This window comes from Suricata suricatta, chromosome 17 (genome assembly GCF_006229205.1).
Source record: "Suricata suricatta isolate VVHF042 chromosome 17, meerkat_22Aug2017_6uvM2_HiC, whole genome shotgun sequence".
In the NCBI taxonomy this organism is placed as follows: domain Eukaryota; kingdom Metazoa; phylum Chordata; class Mammalia; order Carnivora; family Herpestidae; genus Suricata; species Suricata suricatta.
Genome location: NC_043716.1, coordinates 5,348,948 through 5,372,985, shown reverse-complemented (window position 1 = coordinate 5,372,985; position 24,038 = coordinate 5,348,948). Strand labels below are relative to the sequence as shown.

The 24,038-nt window shown below is 44.0% G+C and overlaps 1 protein-coding gene across 1 annotated transcript in view; it reads right to left on the bottom strand.

Annotated features, from left to right (window-relative positions):
- DNAH9 (dynein axonemal heavy chain 9) overlaps window positions 1-24,038 on the bottom strand; it is a 319,797-nt gene that overhangs the window by 118,505 nt on the left and 177,254 nt on the right. Inside the window, exons 42-45 of the mRNA XM_029928843.1 lie at window positions 21,600-21,761; window positions 19,177-19,373; window positions 9,729-9,891; window positions 7,491-7,614 (exon numbers count right to left, since the gene is read on the bottom strand). Coding sequence (XP_029784703.1) covers window positions 7,491-7,614; window positions 9,729-9,891; window positions 19,177-19,373; window positions 21,600-21,761 — 646 coding nt within the window. The remainder of the gene's footprint in view (window positions 1-7,490; window positions 7,615-9,728; window positions 9,892-19,176; window positions 19,374-21,599; window positions 21,762-24,038) is intronic.

The following is a 24,038-nucleotide window of genomic DNA, read 5'->3' as shown; positions in this document are numbered from 1 at the left end:
AGGATTGCATGCCGACTTCCAACAAATTCCTGGCCTTCATCGTCCGACCACACTAACCCAGCTGGGAATTCAATAAGGACTTTATACTAATTAGACTTAATCGTTTTAAAAGGTCAAAATGGGGGGGGGAAGGATTATCATGAAAGCGATCATTTACTTTCTTCCCTTAATTGGACAAATTTACCTTCCGTTCATCAAGGTGTTCCCCAGCACGCATATGAAACACCCTGAGCTGTAACTTGTCCATACCAAGGTCTTGGTATATCAAGACCCCTTTCTGTCTCATTTGATAAAAGCAGAAGTCTGCAGAAACTGCTAAGGAAATGGAATGATACTCAGCATGTGTTGGGAATTAAGGAGCTCAGGGAAGTTTTTTAATTTTTAAAAAATATTTATTTTTGAGAAAGAGAGATAAACAGAGACAGAGCATGAATGGGGGAGAAGCAGAATGAGAGGGAGACAGAATCTGAAGCAGGCTCCAGGCTCTGAGCTGTCAGCACAGAGCCTGATGAGGGGCTCAAACTCATGGACCATGAGATCATGACCTGAGCCAAAGTTGGATGCTTAACCGACTGAGCCACCCAGGCGCCCCAAGTTTTAAAAAGAGGAATACTCACATGGAACTGACATGAGCCCTACTCACCCAGCTTCAGGACCTGACTGCCTCTCGTGGTCCGTGTTCCCTTCTCCTTCACGTCTCAGATAATCTGTGCTCCCTTGTCCATTATGATGTTTGAGTCCCCCAGTGAGGACCCCATTCCCTTCGGTCTCAGAGCATGTGTAACAATGAAGCCTGCATTCTTCACCCTTCTATTGTTTGAAATATGGAGCACTTATATTCTTTTGGTGTTTTATGTGTAGAACATGCTCGATATGGACGAACCAAACTATGGCCTACAGGCTAAATCCAGCATGCTGCCTGTGTGCATGGCCTGCAACCTAAGAGTGGTTCTTACAATTTCTCATGGTCGGAAAGAAATTAAAATAATAATACTCAATGACTCATGAAAATTATAGGACATTCAAATTTTATCGTCCATAAATAAAGTTTTATTGGCCAGGGCTGCAATCATTCATTTAGGCATTGTCTATGGCTACTCTTCCCAGCACAACGACAGAGTTGAGTAGCTGTGACAGACGGTATGGTCTGCAGAACTGGAATTATTTACTTTCTGATAGAAAAAAGGTTGGCTGACTCCAGCTTACGTGCTACACTTAGTGCTGTGCTGTTGAAAGTACCAGGCCCTTTGGAGACTTCCTCCATGCTCTTAAGATGCTAGTACTTGTCACAAGGTCCCAAGAGCCCTTAAGAAGAGGGCCACCAGACATAATTGAGCCTCTGAATTAGGAGCAAAGTTTTCATCTTTATGGTCGCTCCTCCCAATTTCTCCTGACAACGTATCCGTCAGTTACCATGTGACGTAGGTAGTCACGTAGAAAGTGAGGGACTGAACTGCCAGAGGGGATTTTGGGATGCGAACAGAGGCAGAGGCTATTTAAATATTTGAAAAGTATAGTCAGGAATCACTATTTCTAAAAAATTTTTAATGTTTTATTTATTTTTGAGAGAGAGAGAGAGAGAGAGAGAGAGAGAGAGACACACACCACATGAGAAGGGGAAGGTCAGAGGGAGACACAGAATCCGAAGACAGGCTCCAGGCTCTGAGCTAGCTGTCAGCACAGAGCCTGATGTGGGGCTTGAACCCACGAACTGTGAGATCATGACCTGAGCCGAAGTTGGACACTCAACTGACTGAGCCACCCAGGTGCCCCAGGAGTCACTATTTCTGCTTTCAAGTGCTTCATGCCATCATTAACACGTCCTAATAATTTGAAACCCTGATGAATCATCTTTCCTAATACTTTGGAATCCAGATGAATCCTCATTCTCCTCTGTGCTCATGTGGGACTTTCAGAGGCCAAGACTGCTGTTGGGGGAGGAGATCCTGATGGTTTGAGATGGTTCAGTTAGTTGGGGCTTGAGGATAAAATGGGCTGGGTCCTCCATGACCTGGGTAGTGCCGCACTGGCTTAGGGGCCCTTGGCCCATCCAGGCCTATCATTTTCCCCTAAACTTTTCTCTGGTCTCAAGGGAGGAAAAGCAGGGGAGTGTGGTGGCCTTCTCAGGAGCCCTGCACCTCTCTCTCTGCATGCGTGAAGCCATCGCCAAGTATGTGTGCAACACTGACATCTAATATGGAAGACAGCACATTATTCTCGTGACATCATGCACTTTAGTTCAACAAACGCCTACTGAATACTAATTATGGGACCAGAGATGGGTTAACTGCTGACAGTATAAATGATGGAAGTAACACTCTCTACAGAGGGTTATAATTACAGTCGTATCGTTTTATTTCCGTAACTGGGCGGTTGGTACTTAATCTTTTTCCTTTTGTATCCCTACATTATTTCATAACAAAAACAACCTGACCGATAACAGACAACATAGACTCTGCCTTTCATGAACTTGCAATGCAGTTTCAGTACAATGGTGGTGTGTGCAGCCATGGAATGCTGCAGAAAGGTGGAGGGCTATTTCTCACTGCCAAGGATGAGAGCGGATCAGTGATGATTTCCTAGAGAGAGAATACTCAAGACAAATCTTGTACCATGGGTAGAAAGGACTCCAGACAAATGAGGAGGAGGGCATGAAGTTCAAGAGGAAAAGTATGAGTAAAGATGTCAGGGAACAGTATAGTGTAGCATCTCTGGGAGTTAGGAATTAGACCACAGAGTAGGTAAAAGGCAGGATGTTCTTCTTTTTTGTTAATCTATAGAAAAAGGAGCTTGGATCTTCTCCTGCATTCAGTCAGAAAAACCAATGAAGAAACCGTATTTTATAAAGACCCTTTGGAAGCAGTGAGGGGAACAGATTAGGGGAGGTATTTATTGCCTAGGAGGTTGGGAATGACTTAAGAAGTTTCTGCATGTGTTGAATCAACAAATGAAAAGACTGGCGGTAGCTATGATAGAGAAGACCTGGATCCAGAAATGGTTTGGGGGTAAAACTGGTGACGGGTGACTATCTCTTAGATAGAGGAGCTGAGGGAGTAGTTAGCAATGTAGGAAAGTGCACAGACATCATCTCAATAACTTGTATAGAAATTTAGCACTACATGAAGGTGGTGACTACGCACCACCAAGACTGACTACTCAAGCATGTTTTTGCATTACCTTTTGGCATTTCTGCTTGTCAGCTGGAGAGCCAACTGGGTGCCAGTTTAAGTACACAACTGGTAGATAAAGCCATCGAGACCACAAAGTATGCTCAGAATATCTGGTGTGTGCTCAAGAGAGTATCTTTTGCCCCACACTTCATCTCTTCTCCCTTCCAGGGAAATTGGGCCAGATCTCTGCATATGTAAAACAGAGATGGCCCACCAAGAAATCTAGTTCTGGGTACTATGGGAGAAGAATCCAATGCCGAGTCTGTTACAATTATTTCTAGACTCCAGATTTTTTTTAAGTTTATTATTTTGAGATAGAGAGACACGGTGTGTGTGTGTGTGTGTGTGTGTGTGTGTGTGTGTGTGTGTGTGTGTGTGTGTTGGTTGGAGGGGGATATGGGCAGAGAGAGAGGGAAAGAGAGAATCCCAGGCAGGCTCTGCTCTGTCAGCATGGAGCCTAATGTGGGGCTTGAATTCATGAACTGTGAGCTCATGACCTGAGCTGAAGTTGGATGCTTAACTGACTCAGCCACCTAGGCACCCCTAGACTCCAGATTCTTATGTGATGGGTGAGACCATTAATATACCAAGCCTGGATCTAATCACTGAGATCCAGGAAGATGAGGTGATCTTTTTACATTCCCTATACCAACAGCATATTTGGCCTTAATTTAAAAAGACAGTCTGATTCAGAGATGGAGAGGCAAAGCACTTTATAACAAGGGGGGCCCAATTTCATAAACTATTTCAATAGGCCATATAGAGAGTGTATGGTGCACTCCTGTAGGCACAGCACCTACTGACTGGAACATGTGAGCTTAATAAGTGGCTCTGAAGATGTGAATAAATGGAAAGTGATCTAGTCTTGACTGGGGAAGAGAAACCTTAATTGTGGAGTGGATAAGTAAAGAAAGCCTTTTGAAAAGCAGAAGGAAAATATCAACATAAGATGCCAATATAAAATAAAGTATGAGATCCGGCAGAGTTAGGAAAGGCAGAGACACCACACCCAGAGCAGACTAGGTCCTTCTAGCTGGGACTAGAATAAAATGGATTTTCTGGAATGCAGGGAAGCTGGAGGAAGATGTGCTATACCAGAAAGCCAGGCGATAATTCTATTTCCTCCCTCTAGGTTAGGATGAGGACTTGCTCATTCTGAGTTTTGTTCAAGAACCAAGAGAGTACACATTTTGTAAGAATTTCTTAAATACCTGGGTTGATGACCAGTGTCTACTCTTTAGGAATATTACCACAGGGCAATAGGGCATAGCATAATTTGGACTTTTCAGATTCAGCAAGGAGCAGTGTTTCATGCATAGTTTCAGCAGCAGCTGCGTGATGCCCAGGAAGGACTCTGGCAGCCAAGGGAAGCGACTCAGAGATATGCTCCCTTTGCTCCTTATATGTATGGCCACACTGCTTCTTATAAATTACATATATTTTGCTAATTAAACGAGGAACTATATTTAATTTTTGAACTTTGTGTGCAGGATTTCTTCCTGTCAATCTGTAACCCAGCTGAAATAATGTAAGTTCTGAAATGGTTGGTTGGTGTCAGAAGTGGGACACAAGAACTGAATTACCATTATGGTTTGATTTTGGAAATGGCATCAGAAAATCAAGGGATCAAACAATGAGCTAAAGAAGTGTGGGAAGAGGGGTGTGTGGGTGGCTCAGTTGGTTAAGTGTCTGACTCTTGGTTTCCACTCAGGTCATGATCTCATAGTCATGAGATTGATCCCCGTATTGGGCTCCATGCTGAGTGTAGAGCCTTCTTGGACTCTTTCTCTCCCTTTCTTTCTGCCCTTCCCTCCAGCTCATGTTCTCTCTTTCTCTCTTAAAAAAAAAAGAAGGGTGGGAAGAAACCAGATAGCCTATGGCATGAGATTAGTAGGTCAGTGAGAAAGATGTTTTTTGGGAGAGTTGAATCAGTGGAATATATTCACTGTACCTTTATATCTCTGAACTAACAGGACTTGTAGATAACTATTGAGGGAGGAGTCCATGGCAATGTAGCCTGACATAGTGTCATAGTCTGCACTGTGTTATCCAAGAGTGGAGTGATTGAACAACACCTCAAAAGTGAAACATGAAGGGGATGGAGAGGTTCTGAGGCATTCCTGAAGCCATCCCTGGACTGGCAGTCAATTAATTTCTAGCAAATTATTTATTTGACAGGGAAAATTAGAACTAAGATATGCTCTTGCTCTCCCTGTCAAAGTGGTTAAGAAGAAAGAAAGGAATATTAGAAAAGTCTTACTTTTAATTGCATCTCCATTTTTAACATACGTATGTAAATCTTATTTTTGCATAGAAGCCTGAAAAGAGAAATGGGAGCCTGAAACCTCATGACTTTGGAGCAAGCCAACTGCATTATGCTTTCACTGCGAAGGGCTTCAGAAATACATTTAAATTGGAAAAAGAAAGAGTTGCCTTCTAAATGAAAGATTCAAAATAACTTAATTGAGGAACAAAATTTCAATTGGTAAAAGTATACCAATTTCTGTGTCTCGGACATTATTTTAGGGGAAGGTGACCTGGCTGGATTGGAGCCAACTGCAATACAGGGTGAGGCTGGCAACATACCTGGTACCTCCAAAGCTGTAAGATTTCGGAAGCATAATTTTACCTTTTTTGAAATTAGACTTTAGGGTGCAGGTTGGGAGAGCCACTGGACCCACTTTTGCTATTTAGTAAAATAATACAAGGGGAAGCAATGTTGTAGGTGGAATACTGTTGTAGAAGATGGTGAGATGCTAAGACAGTATTCAGATGGGGAACATGGACAAGAGGAGAAAAGGACTAAGAGCTAGTAAGGCAAATTCCTGCGTATATAGGTAACTTGATGGAAGAAAACTGTGTGAGGCTTAGAGCTGGCACAGTAAGGAACCTGGGACTCTGTCCCTCATCAGAAGCAATCCAAAGGTTGCTCACAGAGGCTGCTAGTGCACGATGAGGACCAAGAACCAGTGGCACTTCATGGACAATGGCAATATGACCTGGGACATACAGAATTCGAAGCAAACGATGACCCTGGAGCAGTCAAGTCCCTAGGGACTCCATGGGAGACACCTTGGAATAAATTACATATGACATGGGACAGATTACAGAGAAATATGTGGCGATCATGGTTCTTGGATTTCATAAACTGAAGAGTATTCAGTCAGAGAACCAGGGTTTGGGCTGTGGACACACGGGCTTCCTGAGTGCTGAAAAGCTAGAGGCAGTAATTTCGTTCTGGAACATCTGTGCACTGACTTTGTTTTCTTAACCCAGATGAAGAGGTAGTTATGCAGATGCTGAATTTGGCATAAGAGCCAGGAAAGCATTTTCTATTTTTAATTAATATAAATGCAAAAATATATACCTCCCATTTCGGTAATTCTGTAATGTATAATTTAAGTATTATATGGTCTTATATTTCTTAGTTATTTTTATATATATGCACTGTGTGTATGTATAATTTTTTTTAACCCAGAATGGTTCACATAATTCCCAAATTCCCAAGCAAATAAGGACAGTAAAATATCAGGATTGAACTTTCCACGGAAGTCCTATCTTGCACTGTGACACAAGGCAGTTAATAGCCTCTGTCAAGTTTTTGGGAAACCAAGGAAATCATCTTAGAGACATCCTTTTTTTTTTCAAGAAAATTCTTTTTTTTAAGTTAATTATTTATTTTGAGAGAGACAGAGACAGTGTGAGTGGAGGTGGAACAGAGAGAGAGAAAGAAAGAAACAAAGAGCTTCATGCAGGGCTCAAACGCACAAAACTGTGAGATCATGATCAGGGCTGAAACCAAGAGTCTGACACTTAACTGACTTGAGTTACCCAGGAGCCCCCATTTTAGAGACATCCTACATCTATTGTTGCTTCTACTTTGCTTGTATAAGGTTATGAATCCTCGATTAAATTGGCAACCTAATCTTGCCCTACTGGATAAGTTTTGGGTGTGAAAATACTCTGTGTCTCTTCTTGCCTAACCTACCTGAAATACTGCACACATCCTAATTTCTCTCTTGAGCATGGGGAGGGAATAGCACCTTCCCTCTAGGCTCAGGAGATCAGCAGACTCTTAACATGTTCTTCAATAATCAGATCTAGTTCCAATAAAGGCTCCAAGATTATTGTCTGTTTTGCAATGAAAGAGGCCAGGATGGCAGACACAGGACTAACTCTAGAAGGACCTTCATAAACCTGTCCTCTACTAGTTTCTTCCTTATTTCTATGACCTAGCTCTCCGGACCTTGGATCACCATGGGATGACTCTGACGCCAGGGGGTATTTATCAGAGACACTCCAGAGAAAAGAGATTCTTACCAGATGCCAAGAGATCGTTGATGAGCACAAGGAACTTCTCATCAGCCACCTGGGCATCGGTCATGAGAAACACGGTGCTGAGATTCTTGACCCCAGCTTTCAGGCACAAACTGGCCAGGTCCGTCTGTGGAAACAGTCAATATCGGAGATCTCTGGGAAGATGGCCTTACTGAAAGAGGTCTCCAACCCACTCGTTAGGAAGGGGACCATTTCCTTAGCTACTTTAATGAGAAATAAAGTGAGGCAGCAATGGAAAGGAGGAAGGAGTGCCATCTTGTCTTGACAAGTAGGGGACTATACCTCATTCCCTGCCCTCAATCCCAATAGAGATGGGCGAGTAAAATTAAACAGGGATGATCTTTAATTCATACATCCACTGTAGCTCCTAGGCTAGCCTCTGGAGCTCCTGCTTTGTGCAAAGAGCTAACAGCTCTCCAAAGGGACAGAAAGGGTGCCTGTTCATCTGTATGATTTATGTCATCATACAAGTGACTGACCTGCCTCAGGAGGCAAGTAATTGCCCTTGGTCTCGACAGAAGAGTCATGTTCTTTGGGACTACCGACCTGGGTGATGAATACGTCTTATACTAGAGCAGTGTCTTGTGTTCTCATGACCTGCTCCAGCTAGAGCCTTGTGTTGGAACAAAATATGCTGAGGAACACACACACACACACACACACACACACACACACACACACACACACACAATCATCTGGTAGGAAATTACATCCATCCAAAACTGCAGGTGGATGAAGTTTTGGGCTAGGATGCCAAGCATCCTGGATTTTTCTGGCTTAGTTAATCTTGGTTCCTTCCCTCATAAAGCTCAGCCACCAGTCCCTGATCTTGACCTTCTCCCTCACACCACTCAAAGCTCATTTTCTAAGAGCCTCATGTGGTTTTTGTTTGTTTGTTTGTTTTACAGCACAGCCTTTTTTGTGTCCTATATACAACCTCCCTTTAAAGTTAATGAACGTCCTTTAATATCAACTGTTCTCAACCCTGTGCATTTACAAAATTAGCCAAGACAATGCTTCTCAACACTCACTGAAACCATCTGGGGGATGGGAGAAGTCTTGATGCTCAGGCCATCCCCCAGACTAGTTAAGTTGAAATTTCTGGAAGGTGGGGTGCAGGTCTCAGCAGGATTTGAAGGGGGATTCCAGTATACGGTCAAGGTAGAGAACCACGGTCTTAGGTCATTCCGTGAATGTGTATTTCTCACATGCACTAACTATTTACTCCCTTTAGGGAACTGATGTAGACTGATCTAACATGACCATCGTGTATGACCTTAGATCAGCCAGTCATTGAGAGGCTGACCTGCGGCTTTAGAACAGTAGTGAGCACCTCTGGCTGAGACATTTGAAGGCAGTGAGCACCACTGGCCCCCCGCTGCTGGGAATTCTCCAAGGGACAACAGCGTCCTGGTGGAAATTACATCAGGATTCCTAATCCTGCCTCTACTGTAACCATGCACAGAAGGCAGGGCACTGGGCAAAGTGACCTCTGGAGGGTGTACAAATGTCTCTCTCCACTTTCCAGAGCTTGCATTGTGTCTACTAAGGGCTTAATGTCTGGAACCAGGAAACGTCACGGAAGCTCCCAGTAGCTTCTGGTTACTGGAACTGTCCTTTAAATATGGATGTCAGGGGCACTGGGGTGGTGCAGCCAGTTAAGTGTCTGGCTTCAGCCCAGGTCATGATCTCATGGTTCATGTGTTCGAGTCCCATGTCCGGCTCTGTGCTGACACCTTGGAGCCTGGAGCCTGCTTCAGATTCTGTGTCTTCCTCTCTCTCTCTGTGCCTACCCTGGTCATGCTCGCACTCTCTCGCTCTCTCTCTCGCTCTCTCTCTCTCTCTCTCTCTCTCTCACACACACACACAAATAAATAAAAACACTAAAAAATAAAAAACACACAAAATATGGATGTCTTACAGAACTTGGGCAGACTGTCAGAATACCTTTGAAGCCTACACAGGTGCCAGAGAGCTGGGCGCTAAATTGCACAGAGATGCGCCCTTGATTCAGTGAGAATGGAGGCTCCAAGGATGGAGCTGAAGCAGCCGAGGTCTGCAGACTGAGTCTAATGAGAAAGGAGCCCCTCACGTCCCTAGGCCAGAACTGAATGATGAAGGGAATGGCCCAGAACCTTACGGGGAGGTTCTGAGGGAGTGGAGAGCTAAGGAAGGGTGACGGGGAGCTGTGGGTGGCTGGGGCGGGGGGCTGCCCCTTACCTTGAAGTCAGGGATCTGGTAGCCTTTCCGGAGCGTGATCTGGAATACGTCCATGGAGCTGATGAAAGCCGCGAGCCTGGTCAGACTCTGCTTGCCGCTTCCCCCGACGCCGACCAGCAGAGCGTTTCCCCTTGGGGACTCCAGGATGCGACTGATGTGGCAGCTGCAGAAGAGAAGGAGGAGAGGCATGTGGCTCCGATCAGACATTCCCCCCACGATGAGGAGCTCGCACCATGCTGGAACCTTCCTCGGAGGCATACTGTGAGCTGAGCTGCAGAAAATGTGCATTACACTGTCCCCACACCAAATCTCACCTTCTTGCCTGATTGGATGGAAGTTACCACTTCTTTGCTTTTTTTTTTTTTAATCTTATTACAACATTTTATTTTTGGGAGACAGAGAGAGAGAGTGTGAGCAGGGGAGGACCAGAGGGAGAAGGAGACACAGAATCTGAAAGCAGGGTCCAGGCTCTGAGCTGTCAACACAGAGCCTGATGTGGGGCTCGAACCCATGAACCATGACATCGTGATCTAAGCCCAAGTTGGACACCTAACCAACTGAGCCACCCAGGCGCCCCAACCACAGCTTCGCTTTGAGCCACAGCCTCTGTGACCTGGTGGCAGCGGAGGAAGAGCTCATGGCAGCCAGGCAGGATGGGAGGGGACCCCTACTCATGCTCTGTCCCCTCCCTAGATGAGCCTGACTCTGCCACACTTCCATGGCACTTTGCTTTACCTGCTTGTGCTTCCAGGCGGGGGGTGAGGGGACAGGAAAAAGAGAAAAGTAGAAAGAAAATTCAGGGGAAGCTAGAGGACAAGCAGGAACAGAACTGTTTGCTCCTCTTAAGAAAGAAGGAGCCATGGGGCACCTGGGCAGCTCAGTCAGTTCAGCATCCAACTTCAGCTCAGGTCAGATCTCGCAGTTCATGAGTTCGAGCCCCATGTCAGGGTCTGTGCTGACAGCTCAGAGCCTGGAGCCTGTTTTAGATTCTGTCTCCCTCTGTCTCTGTTCTCTCTCTTTCTCTCAAAAATAAACATTGGAAGAGCACTGGGTATTATACAGAAACCTGACAATAAACTATATGGAAAAAAATTAAATAAATAAACATTAAAAAATAAAAAAATTCAGGAAAGAAGGAGCAAAGTTGAAGTCAGCAGAATAATGGGAGCCCTAGGCATTGACGCTCTTGTAATGAATGCCTGGGGATTCTTGGGGCAACCCACAAGACACCCACTTCTGTGGCTTCTGGATTCTTCCCCTTGCAGCTGCACTCACCTCTCTCAGTAATCATATTCTCGGTCAGCAGTGGCCAAACATTCCCAGACCCTGGGCTGAGACTATGCTCTGCAGAGGACCCTCCTCCACCTGCCCCAAAAGCCTTCCTCAAAGGCTGCCCTTCCTTCTGGCCATCCTCAGACCTCTGTCCACGTTCTTCGTTCCCCTCAGCACGATGTATGTACCTTATGTAAGGTACCTACATTCTTTATAAAAAGTTTCTATTCCCTTTCTTTCCTCTTTTTAATTTTTTTTATTTTTAGAGTGAGAGAACTCAAGCAAGGGAGGGGCAGAGAGAGAGAGAGAGAGAGAGAGAGAGAGAGAGAGAGAGAGAGAGAGAGGGTGGGGGGAAAGAATTTCAAGCAGGCTCTGTGCCATCAGCTCAGAGCCTGATACAGGGCTTGAACCCACAAATGGTGAGATCATGACCTGAGCTGACACCAAGAGTAGGACGCTTAACTGACTGAGCCACCCGGGTGCCCCCCTTGCTTTCCTCATCTTAAAAACTGTAACTATTCATTGTACAAAAGGCATAAAATACAGGAAAAAAACTCTACAATTCTACTAGATAGCAATAAACAACATTGACATTAACTGTATAGCCTTCTGGACATTTTTCTAGAGTCTGTACATTTATAAGTATATATTTGTGTGTATATGCACTTATTACATGTGAAAGTTCAATGTATACCTATCCATACTGTTTTTTTAAATTCTTTTTTAATATTTATTTATTTTTGAGAGAGACAGACAGAGCAGGAGCAGGGGAGGGTCAGAGACAGAGGGAGACACAGAATCCGAAGCAGGCTCCAGGCTCTGAGCTATCAGCACAGAGCCTGACACAGGGCTCAAACCTACAGATTGTGAGATCATGACCTGAACCAAAGTTGGACACTTAACCATCTGAGCCATCCAGACGCCCCCTATCTATCCTGTTTCCAAAACTGGGATCACATTGTACACTAAACAGTGTTTTGAGACCACTTTTCCATTTAGCAATGTTCTGTGATTATTTCCCTATGCCACTGAGTAATCATTAAGCCATTTTTTTTAAGTTTGTTTATTTTGAGAGAAACAGAGACAGCAGAAGTGGGGGCGGGGCAGAGAGCGAGGGAAAGAGAGAGAACCCGAAGCAGTCTTTGTGCAGCTAGATCATGACCTGAGCCAATCAAGAGTTGGACATTTAACAGACCAAGCCGCCCAGGCATCCAGTATGCCACACTTTTAATGGTGGAACAATATTCCAATGCATAGAATAAATTCTTTGTCTGCAATAGCCTACTGTTGGATATTTAGATTTCCAACATTTTCCAGTCAAAAATAATGCTATATAAGTTAGTTTAATTTCTATCTCTCGTCATGCCCACAGGACGGGCTCATAAAAATAAAACTGCCAAGAGGCACCTGGATGGCTCAGTCCCTTAAGTGTCCCACTCTTGGTCTGGGTCAGGTCATGATCTCACCATTTGTGCTTTTGAGGCCCACATTGAGCTCTGTGCTGACAGTGTGGAGCCTACTTGGGATTCTCTCTCTCTCTCTGCCCCCTTCCACTCTCTCTGTTTCTCTCTCAGAAATAAATAATAATAAACTTTTTAAAAAAGTAACACTGCCAAGTCAAACAGTAAGGTGATTTTTTACAGTCTTTGGTACATACTAAAAAACTGCCCGCCCCGAACGGGAGTTCCAATTTATTGTCGTCTTAGGTAGAACTGATTGATCAGAAAGTAGAGCTCTTATTTTGAAGGGTGGGAGTATGTTAGATTATGTGAGTTGAATTAGAATATGTTGAAAAATTTGGGAAAATGTCACACAGTGACCAGGACATGGTGGAGAAATGGATAAAACAAGGAAGACGAGACGACAGGAGTTGGGGACCTCGGACAGCAGAGTGTACATTGGAGATTGAACAGCACAGGCTACAGGCCTGTTTCTCTACAGTGACAAATTTCATTTACACATCAAGTAATGGTAGTCAGGGGTGGGGCAATGTGAGGCTAGCTAAGCCTGGTTTGGAAAAAAGGCTGGAGCATGGGGAGAGTTGCAATGAATGGGGCTTGATGTGTCCACAGACTATGAGCATGTATGAGGTTAAAGGACTCCCGTTGACCTTCTGTGACTTGATTTTCTTACTATTGCAAGTTTCTGGAATATACTGATGACTGGGTCATAATCAGCATCAATAAACTAAATGTCTGTGGGTCTTCATTGGCTCCTGTCCCCTGTGGGATGTGTTTGCTACTGAGAAGGAAACGCTAGCAGGGCTGCAGGTAAGTCAGCAATGCCCACCTACCGGCTGGTAGGAGAGTCTGACCCCCATTCTTCTTGACACTGGGTCTTATATACATATTTTTAAGTCTTTACCAATTGAATGAAAATATTATTTTAATTTTTATGTCTTCAATATCTAGGGAATTGAACATTTTTCCCATTAATCATTATATATTATTTCTTTTATGTTCCTTTTCATGTCCATTGCCTATTTCTTTTTTATTTTTAGTTTTATTTATTTAAGTAATTTCTACTCTCAACATGGGGCTCAAACTCACAACCCTGAGATCAAGTGTTGCATGCTCCTTTGGGCCAGCCAAGCACCCCAAGTTCCCTCTTCTTAAGTGTGGATTTGTAAAACCCCTTTAGGTATGTTCTGAAATATCCCTCTAATTTGTCACTTTTACCTTTTCATTTTAATGTATTTTTTGATGTGTGGAAAATCTTAGCTTTCTGGACTTAAAATGGTAAGTCACTGATTTTATAGTTAAAATTAATTCTCTTAAGAACTTAGGAGTTACATACTGACCTATACTTAGTTCTTTTATGATTTTGCTTTCTCCCTTTATAATTCTTTAATTGTGCAAGGGTTCACCTGCTTTGTGACCCAATTAGAGGGGCCTGGCTGCAATGATAAAGGGAGAGAGACATCCAGGCCCTCTTTCTGGAGGTTCACCTGGGTTCTTGGGGCACCCAACACCCCCTCTTGCTGGAGGCCTGAACTCAGCTTTGCACGGTCCCTGCTATTCAATATCTAAATGGGAAATGCATCATTAGTGCTGAAGTTTCCAGAGAAGAAGGGTTCAATCTGCAACTGTCAGCATTAGACTCCAGCTGGGGATTCATTAACAACCTCTGACGAGGGCAAAGGAGTCTGCATTCAAATTACAAAATTTAAAAAAGAAGATCAATATTCGGAAGGGCTCCTGGGCCAGCAAGCCTGCGGAGTCTGAGTGAAGCCCATTACTGAATTTCTGTGAGATTAAAGACAAAAGCCAAAGACGTACCACAGCACAGCTGGAGGAAGTGGGCTCATTGAAGGCTGCACACGCGCACATGCAGGCACATGCACACGCATACCCACATGCACACTCACACCCTAGAGAATGGACGAGATACAAAGGAAGGGCCAGAAGAGAAGTACGTCTAAAATTCCTTTTTTGCGAAGTGATGCTAAGAGAAAAAAGAGGCGGAAAAACAATCTGTGTGGAAGCCAATAAACAAAGAAACACGTGACGATTATGCCAAATGCAGGGGAAGAGACTCGGTGTGAGGCTTTAAGGAAAGGCAGAACAACAATTTGCTGGGGCGCCTGGGCGGCTCAGTCGGTTGAGCGTCCGGCTTCAGCTCAGGTCATGATCTCGTGGTTTGTGGGTTTGAGCCCCGCATCAGGCTCTGTGTTGACAGCTAGCTCAGAGCCTGAAGCCTGTCTTCAGATTCTGTGTCTTCCTCTCTCTCTCAAAAATGAATAAAACATTAAAAAAAAAGATTCTGTTGATGTGGTGAAGAAAGTCAGCAGAAGAGCAAAATGGTACCATTAACCACCTGACAGCACACACAAAAAAGACTAAATCTATGGACTCTGTGTTGAGCGCAAAGCACTATACACTCATTGTCACAACGCAGGCAGACAACATGGGCACTCCTACTACCCTCATTTCCCAGAGGGGGAACTGAGGCTCGGGGAAGGTCGGCATCCTTTCAGTTAGTGGCAGAACCAGGATTTGAACATCTGGCTCTGTCTCTAGAACCCATGCCCGTAACCACTATGTGGCGCTCCAGCTTTGGGTTCAGCACAGAAGCAGCAGGAAGAGTTAGGGGCAGAGCTTGGGGAAGGTGCAGGGAAACCAGACCAGAGAAAATGGCAAGAACTTCCATGGTGAGAACCAAGAGCTGGATGATAAAATCAAAATGAGCATAAGCTTCACAGCATCCAGGAACCTGAATCCAAGAAATTGGCTCTACCAACCAGCCCTGTGGATTCCCATGGAGCACCACAGCCTCTGTCTTGCTCTGCCTCGTCCTATTCCACCCTGGGTATCAGAAGTTACGACCTTCGTGGAGGGAGTCCAAACCCCTCTGTCTCGGGCACCATGTGGTGTGACGTGAGGCCACAAGTCTTCTGTCACTCTTAGGTTATCTTTGCTTCTCACTGTTGGTTCCATTTTCTGGCCTGAGGGGATGCCTCGGCTCACTCCGGCTGGTAGGGGCAGTAGGGTGGTGGGATAGAGGAGCCCAAGGAGGGGCGGGGAGGGGAGTGCAAAGATGAAGTCGTGGTACACTGATATTTGTAAACAAATGTACACAAAATTATACGTCCAAATAAACTTTAATCTTGAGAGCAGCCTCCTGCAAGGCAGTTCATTGTTCCAGTTATTTTGCAATTGCTGATGCAGTTCCAGATTCCAGTGTGACAGCCCGGATCACACAGGCTAGAGCCATAGGGCTCTGGTGTTGTCTTTGGCTTACCTGTTTCTAGGGAGTGTGGCACTAGGCAACTTCTCTTATCTCTCTGGGTTGCAGCTTCCTCATTTGTAATGTAGGGATGATAGCAGACCTTACTTTCTTCAGGGTTTTTGTGAAGGCTAGATGAAATAACGTATGCAAAGCTCTCTGCACTAGGCTCATGTGACTTCTGTGTTCATGGGGACTCCTACATGTCACATCAAGGCTGCCTCCCAGAGAGGCCTTCCTGGTCATTCTATTTAAGACTGCATTCAACCCCTTGCCCCCAGAACTCTCTGTCCCCTCCTCTCTCTGTTTTTCTCCACATCACCTATGCCATAAGACATGCTAAGAGTTTTTGTTGACCTGCTATGTCCTACACACTGTCCTGGGTATTAGAGATATAGCAGTGAATAAAACAAAGATCTCTACACTCATGCTATGCCTACTCAATAGATACATGTTGGGTGGATGGATGGTTGGATAGATGGAGGGATAGATGGAAAGATGGTAGATGCAAACAACTAGAGTGATTATTCATGACAAAGGCAGTAGAAAAGTCAAGTTACACAAGGTGAGGACCCAGCAGTGACAATCGACTTTCACAAGAGGTAGTTCCATGGTGACCTTGATAAGAACTTCCTTGTTCAAATGATAAGAATTGGATCAAGGAGAGAATGAGAAGTGAGAAAGTATGACAAGCATAGACAACCATTTTGATGAATGTTGTGAAAAGGAGCAAAAAAGGTGGGAGTGGGAGATGGAAGGTGATATAAGAGTGAAGGAACAGTTTTTATTATTTTTGATAAGGATAATGTGGCATGTTTATATATAGATGCATATGATGAAGAAAGTCGTGAGTCAATGAAGATGGGGTAAGAGGGGACAAGAGAAAAGAGGGGAGGAAGGAGAAAGAGAGAGGGAGAAAGGAGGAGGAGGGAGAGGAAGGGAAGGGAGGAAGGAGGGAGAAGAATAATTTAAATTCAGAAGAAGTCAAGTCACTTAGAAGGTGGTAAGAGACAGGATCCAGTATGCACATGGAGGGACTAGCCTCAGGTAGGAACAGGGATGGTTCATTTACTGAAACAGGAGAGAAGACAGTTTGTGGGTGGGATGCAGATGGGCTGTTAGATTTGATGATGGGGAGATGAGAGAATTCTCTTCTGGTTGCTTTCATTATCTCAGTGCAGTAAGACATGTGCTCATTAACTGGGAATAAGAGGGGGGAAGGATGTTGGAAGCTTGAGAAAACAAAACTACATGATGCAATTTCCACAGGCAAAGCAAGAGAGCGAACTGCCCAGGGCAGTATAGACACAGTTCTAACAACGTTAATGGCCCATTTCGTATGTGTGGCTGAAAATCTGAAGCAAACCAAGCCAAAACATGGTGGTTTTTCTTCGGCAATTTGGATGCTTAGGGGGCAGGTGTGGAACAAGACGGCAGTGGGGTTTGACTAGAACGGGGTCTTATCATGTGGATGTAGGCCAGGAAACTTAGTGGAGTCTGTCCCAGGACGATGGAGTCTATGGTGACTGAGGACAGAAAGACATGCAGGGCAGAGGGATAAAGGAGTCTGAGAAAGTGAAATGATGTCTTGATGACGTTTAAGAGTAACTGTAATATTTGCATTTGGGACCACATGGAAGGATCTTGAGGGTATTATGCCGTGTGAAGTAAGTCATGGAAAAACACATACCATATGATCTTACTTATATGTGGAATCTAACACCCCCCCCACACACACCCCCCCCCCCCACAAATCAGGTTTGTGGTTGTCAGAGGTGGGGGTATTGGGAGGATGAGGAATTAGGTAAAGGTGGTCAAAAGGTACAAAATCCCAGACATAAGTAAGTTCTGGGGATGTAATGTGTAACACGATGACTACAGTTAGCAGTGCTGTAGTGTTATCTGAAAGTCGCTAAGAGAGCAGCTCTTAAAAGTTCTTATCACAAGGGAAAAACTGATAACTAGGTGAAGTGATGACTGCTAATCTTTTTAAAGTTTTATTTATTTATTTTGAGAAGGGAGAGAAGCAGAGAGAGAGGGAGAGAGGGAGTCCCAAGCAGGCGCCATACTCTGTGCACAGCCCAATACACGAATTGGTTCCATAAATGTGAGATCATGACATGAGCCAAATGAGATTGGACGCTTCACCGACTGAGCCACCCAGGCACCCCAATCTTATTGTCATGGTCATTTTGTACTAAACACATATACCAAGTCATGACGCTGTACGCCTTGAACTGATACAGTGTTATATGTCAATTACATCTCAGTAAAACTGGGTAGACAAAGAATTCATGGAATGGAAAGTAGAGCAGGTGAGTGGAAGGGTAAGAGGTACAAGTCAGAGGGTGGGTTGTTTGAAATGGTGATTGTGGAGATGGGTTCATCACTGATAGAAGTACTAGGGTAGGAACATGAGAGCGAGTGGCTGAGGTGGGGAATGGAAGAAACAACCACTGGAATTAACAAGACCAAGGAGCAGAAAGACCAGGCGATACACAGATGCCAGCCACGAAGAAAGATGTAGACAAGAAGGCATTCCAAGCACCCAGGCAGCAGTAAGTGTTGGGGAGGAACTGGATGTTGGCAGATAGCGGTAACAAGACGAGGTAATGAGTATGGAAGTCTAGTTACTTGTGCTTTAGAAGAGTGGGGTTTGTAAAGGATAAAGGGAGAAATGTCTTAAAGGTGCCATTGAAATGAGGTGGGGGAAGAAGGAGAGTACTTGATTCTCTCTAGGTCCTGGGGGAACACAGAATGAGGAAGAAAAAAGAGCTTTCCTCCACTCAGGGGCCCATGAGGTTTCACTCAGAATCATCAATGAGGGGAGGTTCAGAGAAGGTGAAGATGAGGTGGGTTTTGCTGAAGTGCATGGGGACAAGGGGACAGGGTGGAAAGACTTTGGAAGACAGAAGGGATGGGGGGTGTGATTCGACTCCGGGGGATGTAGGGCAATGTTGGGACAGCACTGATGTGAGTATAAATCATCTGGGAGGCGAGGTGACTACTCTCAGTGATTCATTGATGGCAATAATGTTTAGGAAGGGTATTTAATTTTTGAAATATGTGAGCACTTAAACAAAAATCTTCAATCTCATTTTAAACTCCACCCCTTGACCCATATGGGGTGGGGATATGGTCCTGAGCTGTTCTGGTGCCTCTTTTATGATCTTAAATTTTCCCTTGGTGTCACTGTGGTCATGCCCAGGGACTGTAAATGACACACAAGGAAAGCAATCCAGCGCTGCCTGTGTTCAGCAGCCTGCGGCCCCCTAGGGCCCGTGGCAGACACTGTGGTCACTGCTCTACTGGCCGCCATCTTGACCTTCGGGACAGATGCATAGCTGCTTTTTTTCTGGTTTTATCGGGGTGTCTTCAAATGCCCATATGAGACCTCTGACACTGGTAAGAGGAGACAACTGAGGAAAGGCCAGAACAGAAGCCCACTTACACATGGCACATGGCGTCCTCAAAGAGCACCAGGTCCATCACTGTGCTGGCTTCATTGTGGTTCTCCAGGGCTTCCACCAGAGTCTGGGTCAAAAGTTCCCACGACTGTACGGGCATGTACTTGGCTTCACCAATACCATTTGCAAAATGGCAGTATATGTTTAGGCTTCGGGTCTGCTCCACCGTCTCATCAATACCCTGGGGATGCGACACAAGCATAAGGACCCTCCTTACATGCTCAATTCTGGTTGCATACAGAGTGAAGACCCCTCATTTGCTTTTCCCCTCTGAACACACCCTGCAAATGAAGTATCAGTCCTGCCTCCAACACTTCCTTTTTCTTGAGAAGCTTTTATGAAGTGGATGTTTAACATTCATTTACCAGCTGCATGAAGCCATGAAGGATGTTTGTCATTCCTGGTGGGCTGAGAGTGGAAACTGGAAGGTACCCTTCCCATATACACAGGTAGAGCCCATGTCTGGGCAGTGGAATGGACGGGGACCCAGGGACGGATTTTCTTAATGAGCGGCTCTTTGACTAGTGTTGGGTGAAGGGGTCCATGCTCTAGAGGCCTTATCACCCCCACATCCATTTCAACAAGTCTTGCTTCCCAATCCATGGCAGCATCCTCAAACATCCTGTCCTGTTTCCTGCGAGACAGCCCACTGTAGGCTACCAGCTCCAGCCTCATAGGCTCAGCCCAGAGAACTTGGTTTCTGAAAAATGTGCCACGAGCCATCCTTAGGTGACTGGTTCATTCACAGTAGACCCCCCCCTCTATGTACACAATTTTCCTAAAGGTATGAGCTTGTTGTGTCTTAGTTCTTACCCGCAGGAAAGACCTTACCAGGTTTAATGAATACCTAGTACAATTCAATTAATTTAAAAGTTATAACGTCTATGTCTCCTTACCACTAAGGTGCCTTTTAGGTATCAAAGAGGCAGATAATCTTTTCTTTAATTTAGAAAACAACTACTTATGTATCAAAACCCAAATCCCAGAGACTTCAAAAGGAAGAAAGGCAGTAGATGTAAGTCCAAGAAAAAAAAAACAGGTTTTCTAGTGCATAAGTAGGAACTTATACCTGTATGAACAACTATCCCCACGGCCATTGTTTTCTGCCACCTGCCAAAGAGGTAACATACATGCTGTTTATCAGCAAGGACATTACCCAGGGAATGAGTCACTTAGGGTTAGCTTTGTAAGCCGGTGGGACAAGATGCATCCAATCTAACGGAGGGAAGGGAGGATGACAGTCACAGGTACAGAGAACCCAGGACTGCTGCCTGGTTTATAAGAAGAATGGAATGGAAAGAGTTACATATCAAAGAACTATTGAATCTTGAAGGTGATTTCAGGGCCCCGGAAAGCCTTTAAACGATTCTGCTTTTGCCACACATTAGCCCTAGGTGTGCAGACCCTTGGATAAAATTTAATGCAATGCAGGCGAGTCATTCTTGCTAGCTGCAGAAAGCATGTGGTGAAGCGATGTGGGAATACATTTTCCCAGTTTGAAAATGGACTAATATACTGGGAATTGGTCCTGATGGAAGTCCATTTACACAAATGATCTAGCAGAGGAAGGACTGAAGTGCAGTTCTGAAAAGCCTGGTCCACAAAGACTCTTTGATGAACAAAACAACGTGTCTCAGATTTTTCTGATCAGAGCCAGGCTGTGCAGGAGGGAGAGGGAAACTGAGCACTCGGTGAATCAAAGATTTCTTCATAGCGACACCACATCACGCAAGGGCCGCTTCACAGAGAGCTTTAAGATTCTGATGGTGGAAACAGGACTGTATCACTTCCTTGGTGGAAATTTAGCAACCTTTCGTTAATACCAACATCAAGATTTCATGTGGCCAAAGGTGCTTCCGGCTGGCATTCCAGATGTTGTCGAAGAAGGATAATGGTATTAATTATATCTGGGTCTAAGATCAAAAGAATGTGTCCTAGGATAGAAACCCAAAGAGGAACCTCGATTTCAAAGGCTGAGAGGTGTTAGTCTAAAGTGCCCGTTTACACAGGTTGAAGAAGATAGTCAAGGCACAAGACCAAGACCAAGGAAATCCAAATTTCCAGTCATTAGTAGCTCCAAAATGGTTCTCCTGGAAAGATAAGACTGCATTTTCAATGATGCGTCCATTGGGGTGACCAATCTGAGAAATGCTATGGAGATGAGTCAGTATGAGGAATCGGATCAGATGATCTCCACAGACCCTCTCAATGCTGAAGTTCTATGATAATTTATGTCTTTTCTTGTCCTGCCTTTTTTCACCACAGCAAAATAATGATAGATCTTTTCCTATCTAATCTCTGATCCTGCCCCCCACAATTTCTGAGCTAGATTTTATCATTTGGGTGATCATCAGCATAAATACTATTTTTCAAATACAAAGTGATTTTTTTTCAGGGCAATACTCACATCAAAAATTTTCTTGACCACTTCTGTCTGGATTTTATCAAAAAGATCAAAGTCCTTGTCTTCCACCATCTTATCCCGATAAACCCGATTTGATTCATGTAGGTAGAGTTTTACGAGGTCCTGTGTGGATTTTATGCATTCCACTGAGGAAAAGAGAATGCCCTTTATACAAAAAGACAAAAATAATGTGAGCAACAATTTAAAATGACAGCAGGTACAACTTATTATACCAGTTATGTGATAGGTACTGGACTAGAGGTTTTGTCAGATAAAACTACGCATTTAATCACCATGATGACCCAATGAAATAATTTTTACTATTATCCATTTTGTATAATATGGAGATTGAGATTCAGAAAGACAGGAAGCCTAATGCCATATATATATATATAGTATGTGGTCTTAGCAAGTTTCAAAACCTTGAGGGCCTGGAATTTTGATCACTGCCTTCCAAATAGCCACCGCAGGGAGAGAGGTGGCTTGTCGGCTGTACTTCAATTCCCCAAGTACCAGTTTGAAAACCAGTCTAGGTGACCATTGTTTATGTAAAACGAGAATGATGACAAAGGGAGGGAAGGACTCTAGCTAACCATCGCAGGTCAGTAATCTGTTATTTATTCATCTCTAGTGGGCCCTCTCCATGTACCACAGGGATTATTCCGAACCTTTACTCTTCTTTTCAAATTTCTCTGTCACCTCCCCTCCCTGTTTCTGTTATTCTTGATTGAAAAATGGAGACAACCAAGATTAGAGTCTCTCAATGAACTCAACAAGTCCTGTAATTTCAAACTCGTCTGTACCTGGGTTTCCCCCCATTACATTATTTTTTTATCATGAGGAAAGGGGGCCATTTAATTATTCCTCGTTACCAACAAGAGTATGAGCATAGCATACAGTTCTGGTTACAGTAAGATTACAGGTCTAGTTCCTCATGATCATTCATGCCACCACTTCCCATAGAATTTAAATTTCAGTTTCACCAAATTCAACTTATTTTCTGATGCCACATATTTTCTTGCTTTTCTTGCTATGCTCATATTTCAAGACCAGTTCAAGTGTGATCTCTTTCTTGAAGTCTTCCATGACACCTCCCTTTTCCAACAGCATTTCCTCTGATGTGCCCTACTTAACCCTTTATGTCTACATCTATTTGTGTCTAAAAACCTTCCTCCTCAGACAGCTTTGCTTCTTTCAGGTCATGATGAGTGTCTCAAAGGCACTTTGGAGACACTTCATTTTGAATTTGGTTTATTTTTATCACTATATTGTTGGCATCTAGCATCGTGCCTGACATATACTAGATTCTTGGTAAGTGTTCGTTGAAAGAATACATGGACTAATACTGAATCCTTCAATGACCGTAACATTGCAAAACCTCCATTGAGATTTCTTTTAGTCATGGCAGAATGCCTGATTACAAACCAGTCCCCTGAAGTCAACTACAAAAGACAGGGAACTTATCTTTAAAGCTTCATCTTTTTAGAGGCATTAGGGAATAACCAAGGCAGTGAGGACTCAAGGGTCTAAGATACTAGAGAAGAGAAGAAGGAAAGAGGAATCCAGAATTTGGTACTATTTTTCCCCCCTTCAGAAATTTGCCAATTCACAAGTAACAGCTCATAGGTTCAAAAACCAAGAGACAGACAAGTGAAAGGTTAAGATGCTGAGCAAAGATACCTTATCTCAAGGGATAGGAAGAATGAAAGTTGAAGTTCAGGGATCATCAAGGAGTTCGTGGCTAAAGGCCCCAAAAGAGCTTCCGAAATGGTGATACATTAAGAGTATGAGTGAATCACAAATCATGCAGTCCTCAGAGAAACAAGCCCAATTTCAATCTCCTCAATTCCTGGTATCTACTTCCCAGAAGTAAAGGCAGAAGTATGAATCTCTGAAGGAAAATATCATCATGGAAACCCTCAAGTTATCTGAACATTTTATCTCTCTCTTTTAAAAAATGTATTTATTTATTTATTTTGAGAGAGAGAGAGAGAATGAATGAATGAATGAATTAATTAATGAATCCCAAGCAGGCTCTGCCCTGACAGTGTGGAGCCTAATTCAGGGCTTGAACTCATGAACCCGGGAGATCATGACCTGAACTGAGACCGAGTTGGATGCTTAACTGACAGAGCCACGCAGGTGCCCCTGCACATTCCTAATGTCTGGCAATCAAACAAAAATTACTGGAAATATCTTGCGATATGACCAAATCAAGGAAAAAAAAAACCCAACCCACAGAAGATCAACGTATTGGAATGATCAGACTCAAACTTTAACAAAACTATGATTCATATGACCATGTCCATCAACTGATGAATGGATCAAGAAGATGTGGTATATATATATACAATGGAATACTATATGGCAATGAGGAAGAATGAAATCTGGCCATTTGTAGGAAAGTGGATGGACCTTGAGGGTGTCATGCTAAGCGAAGTA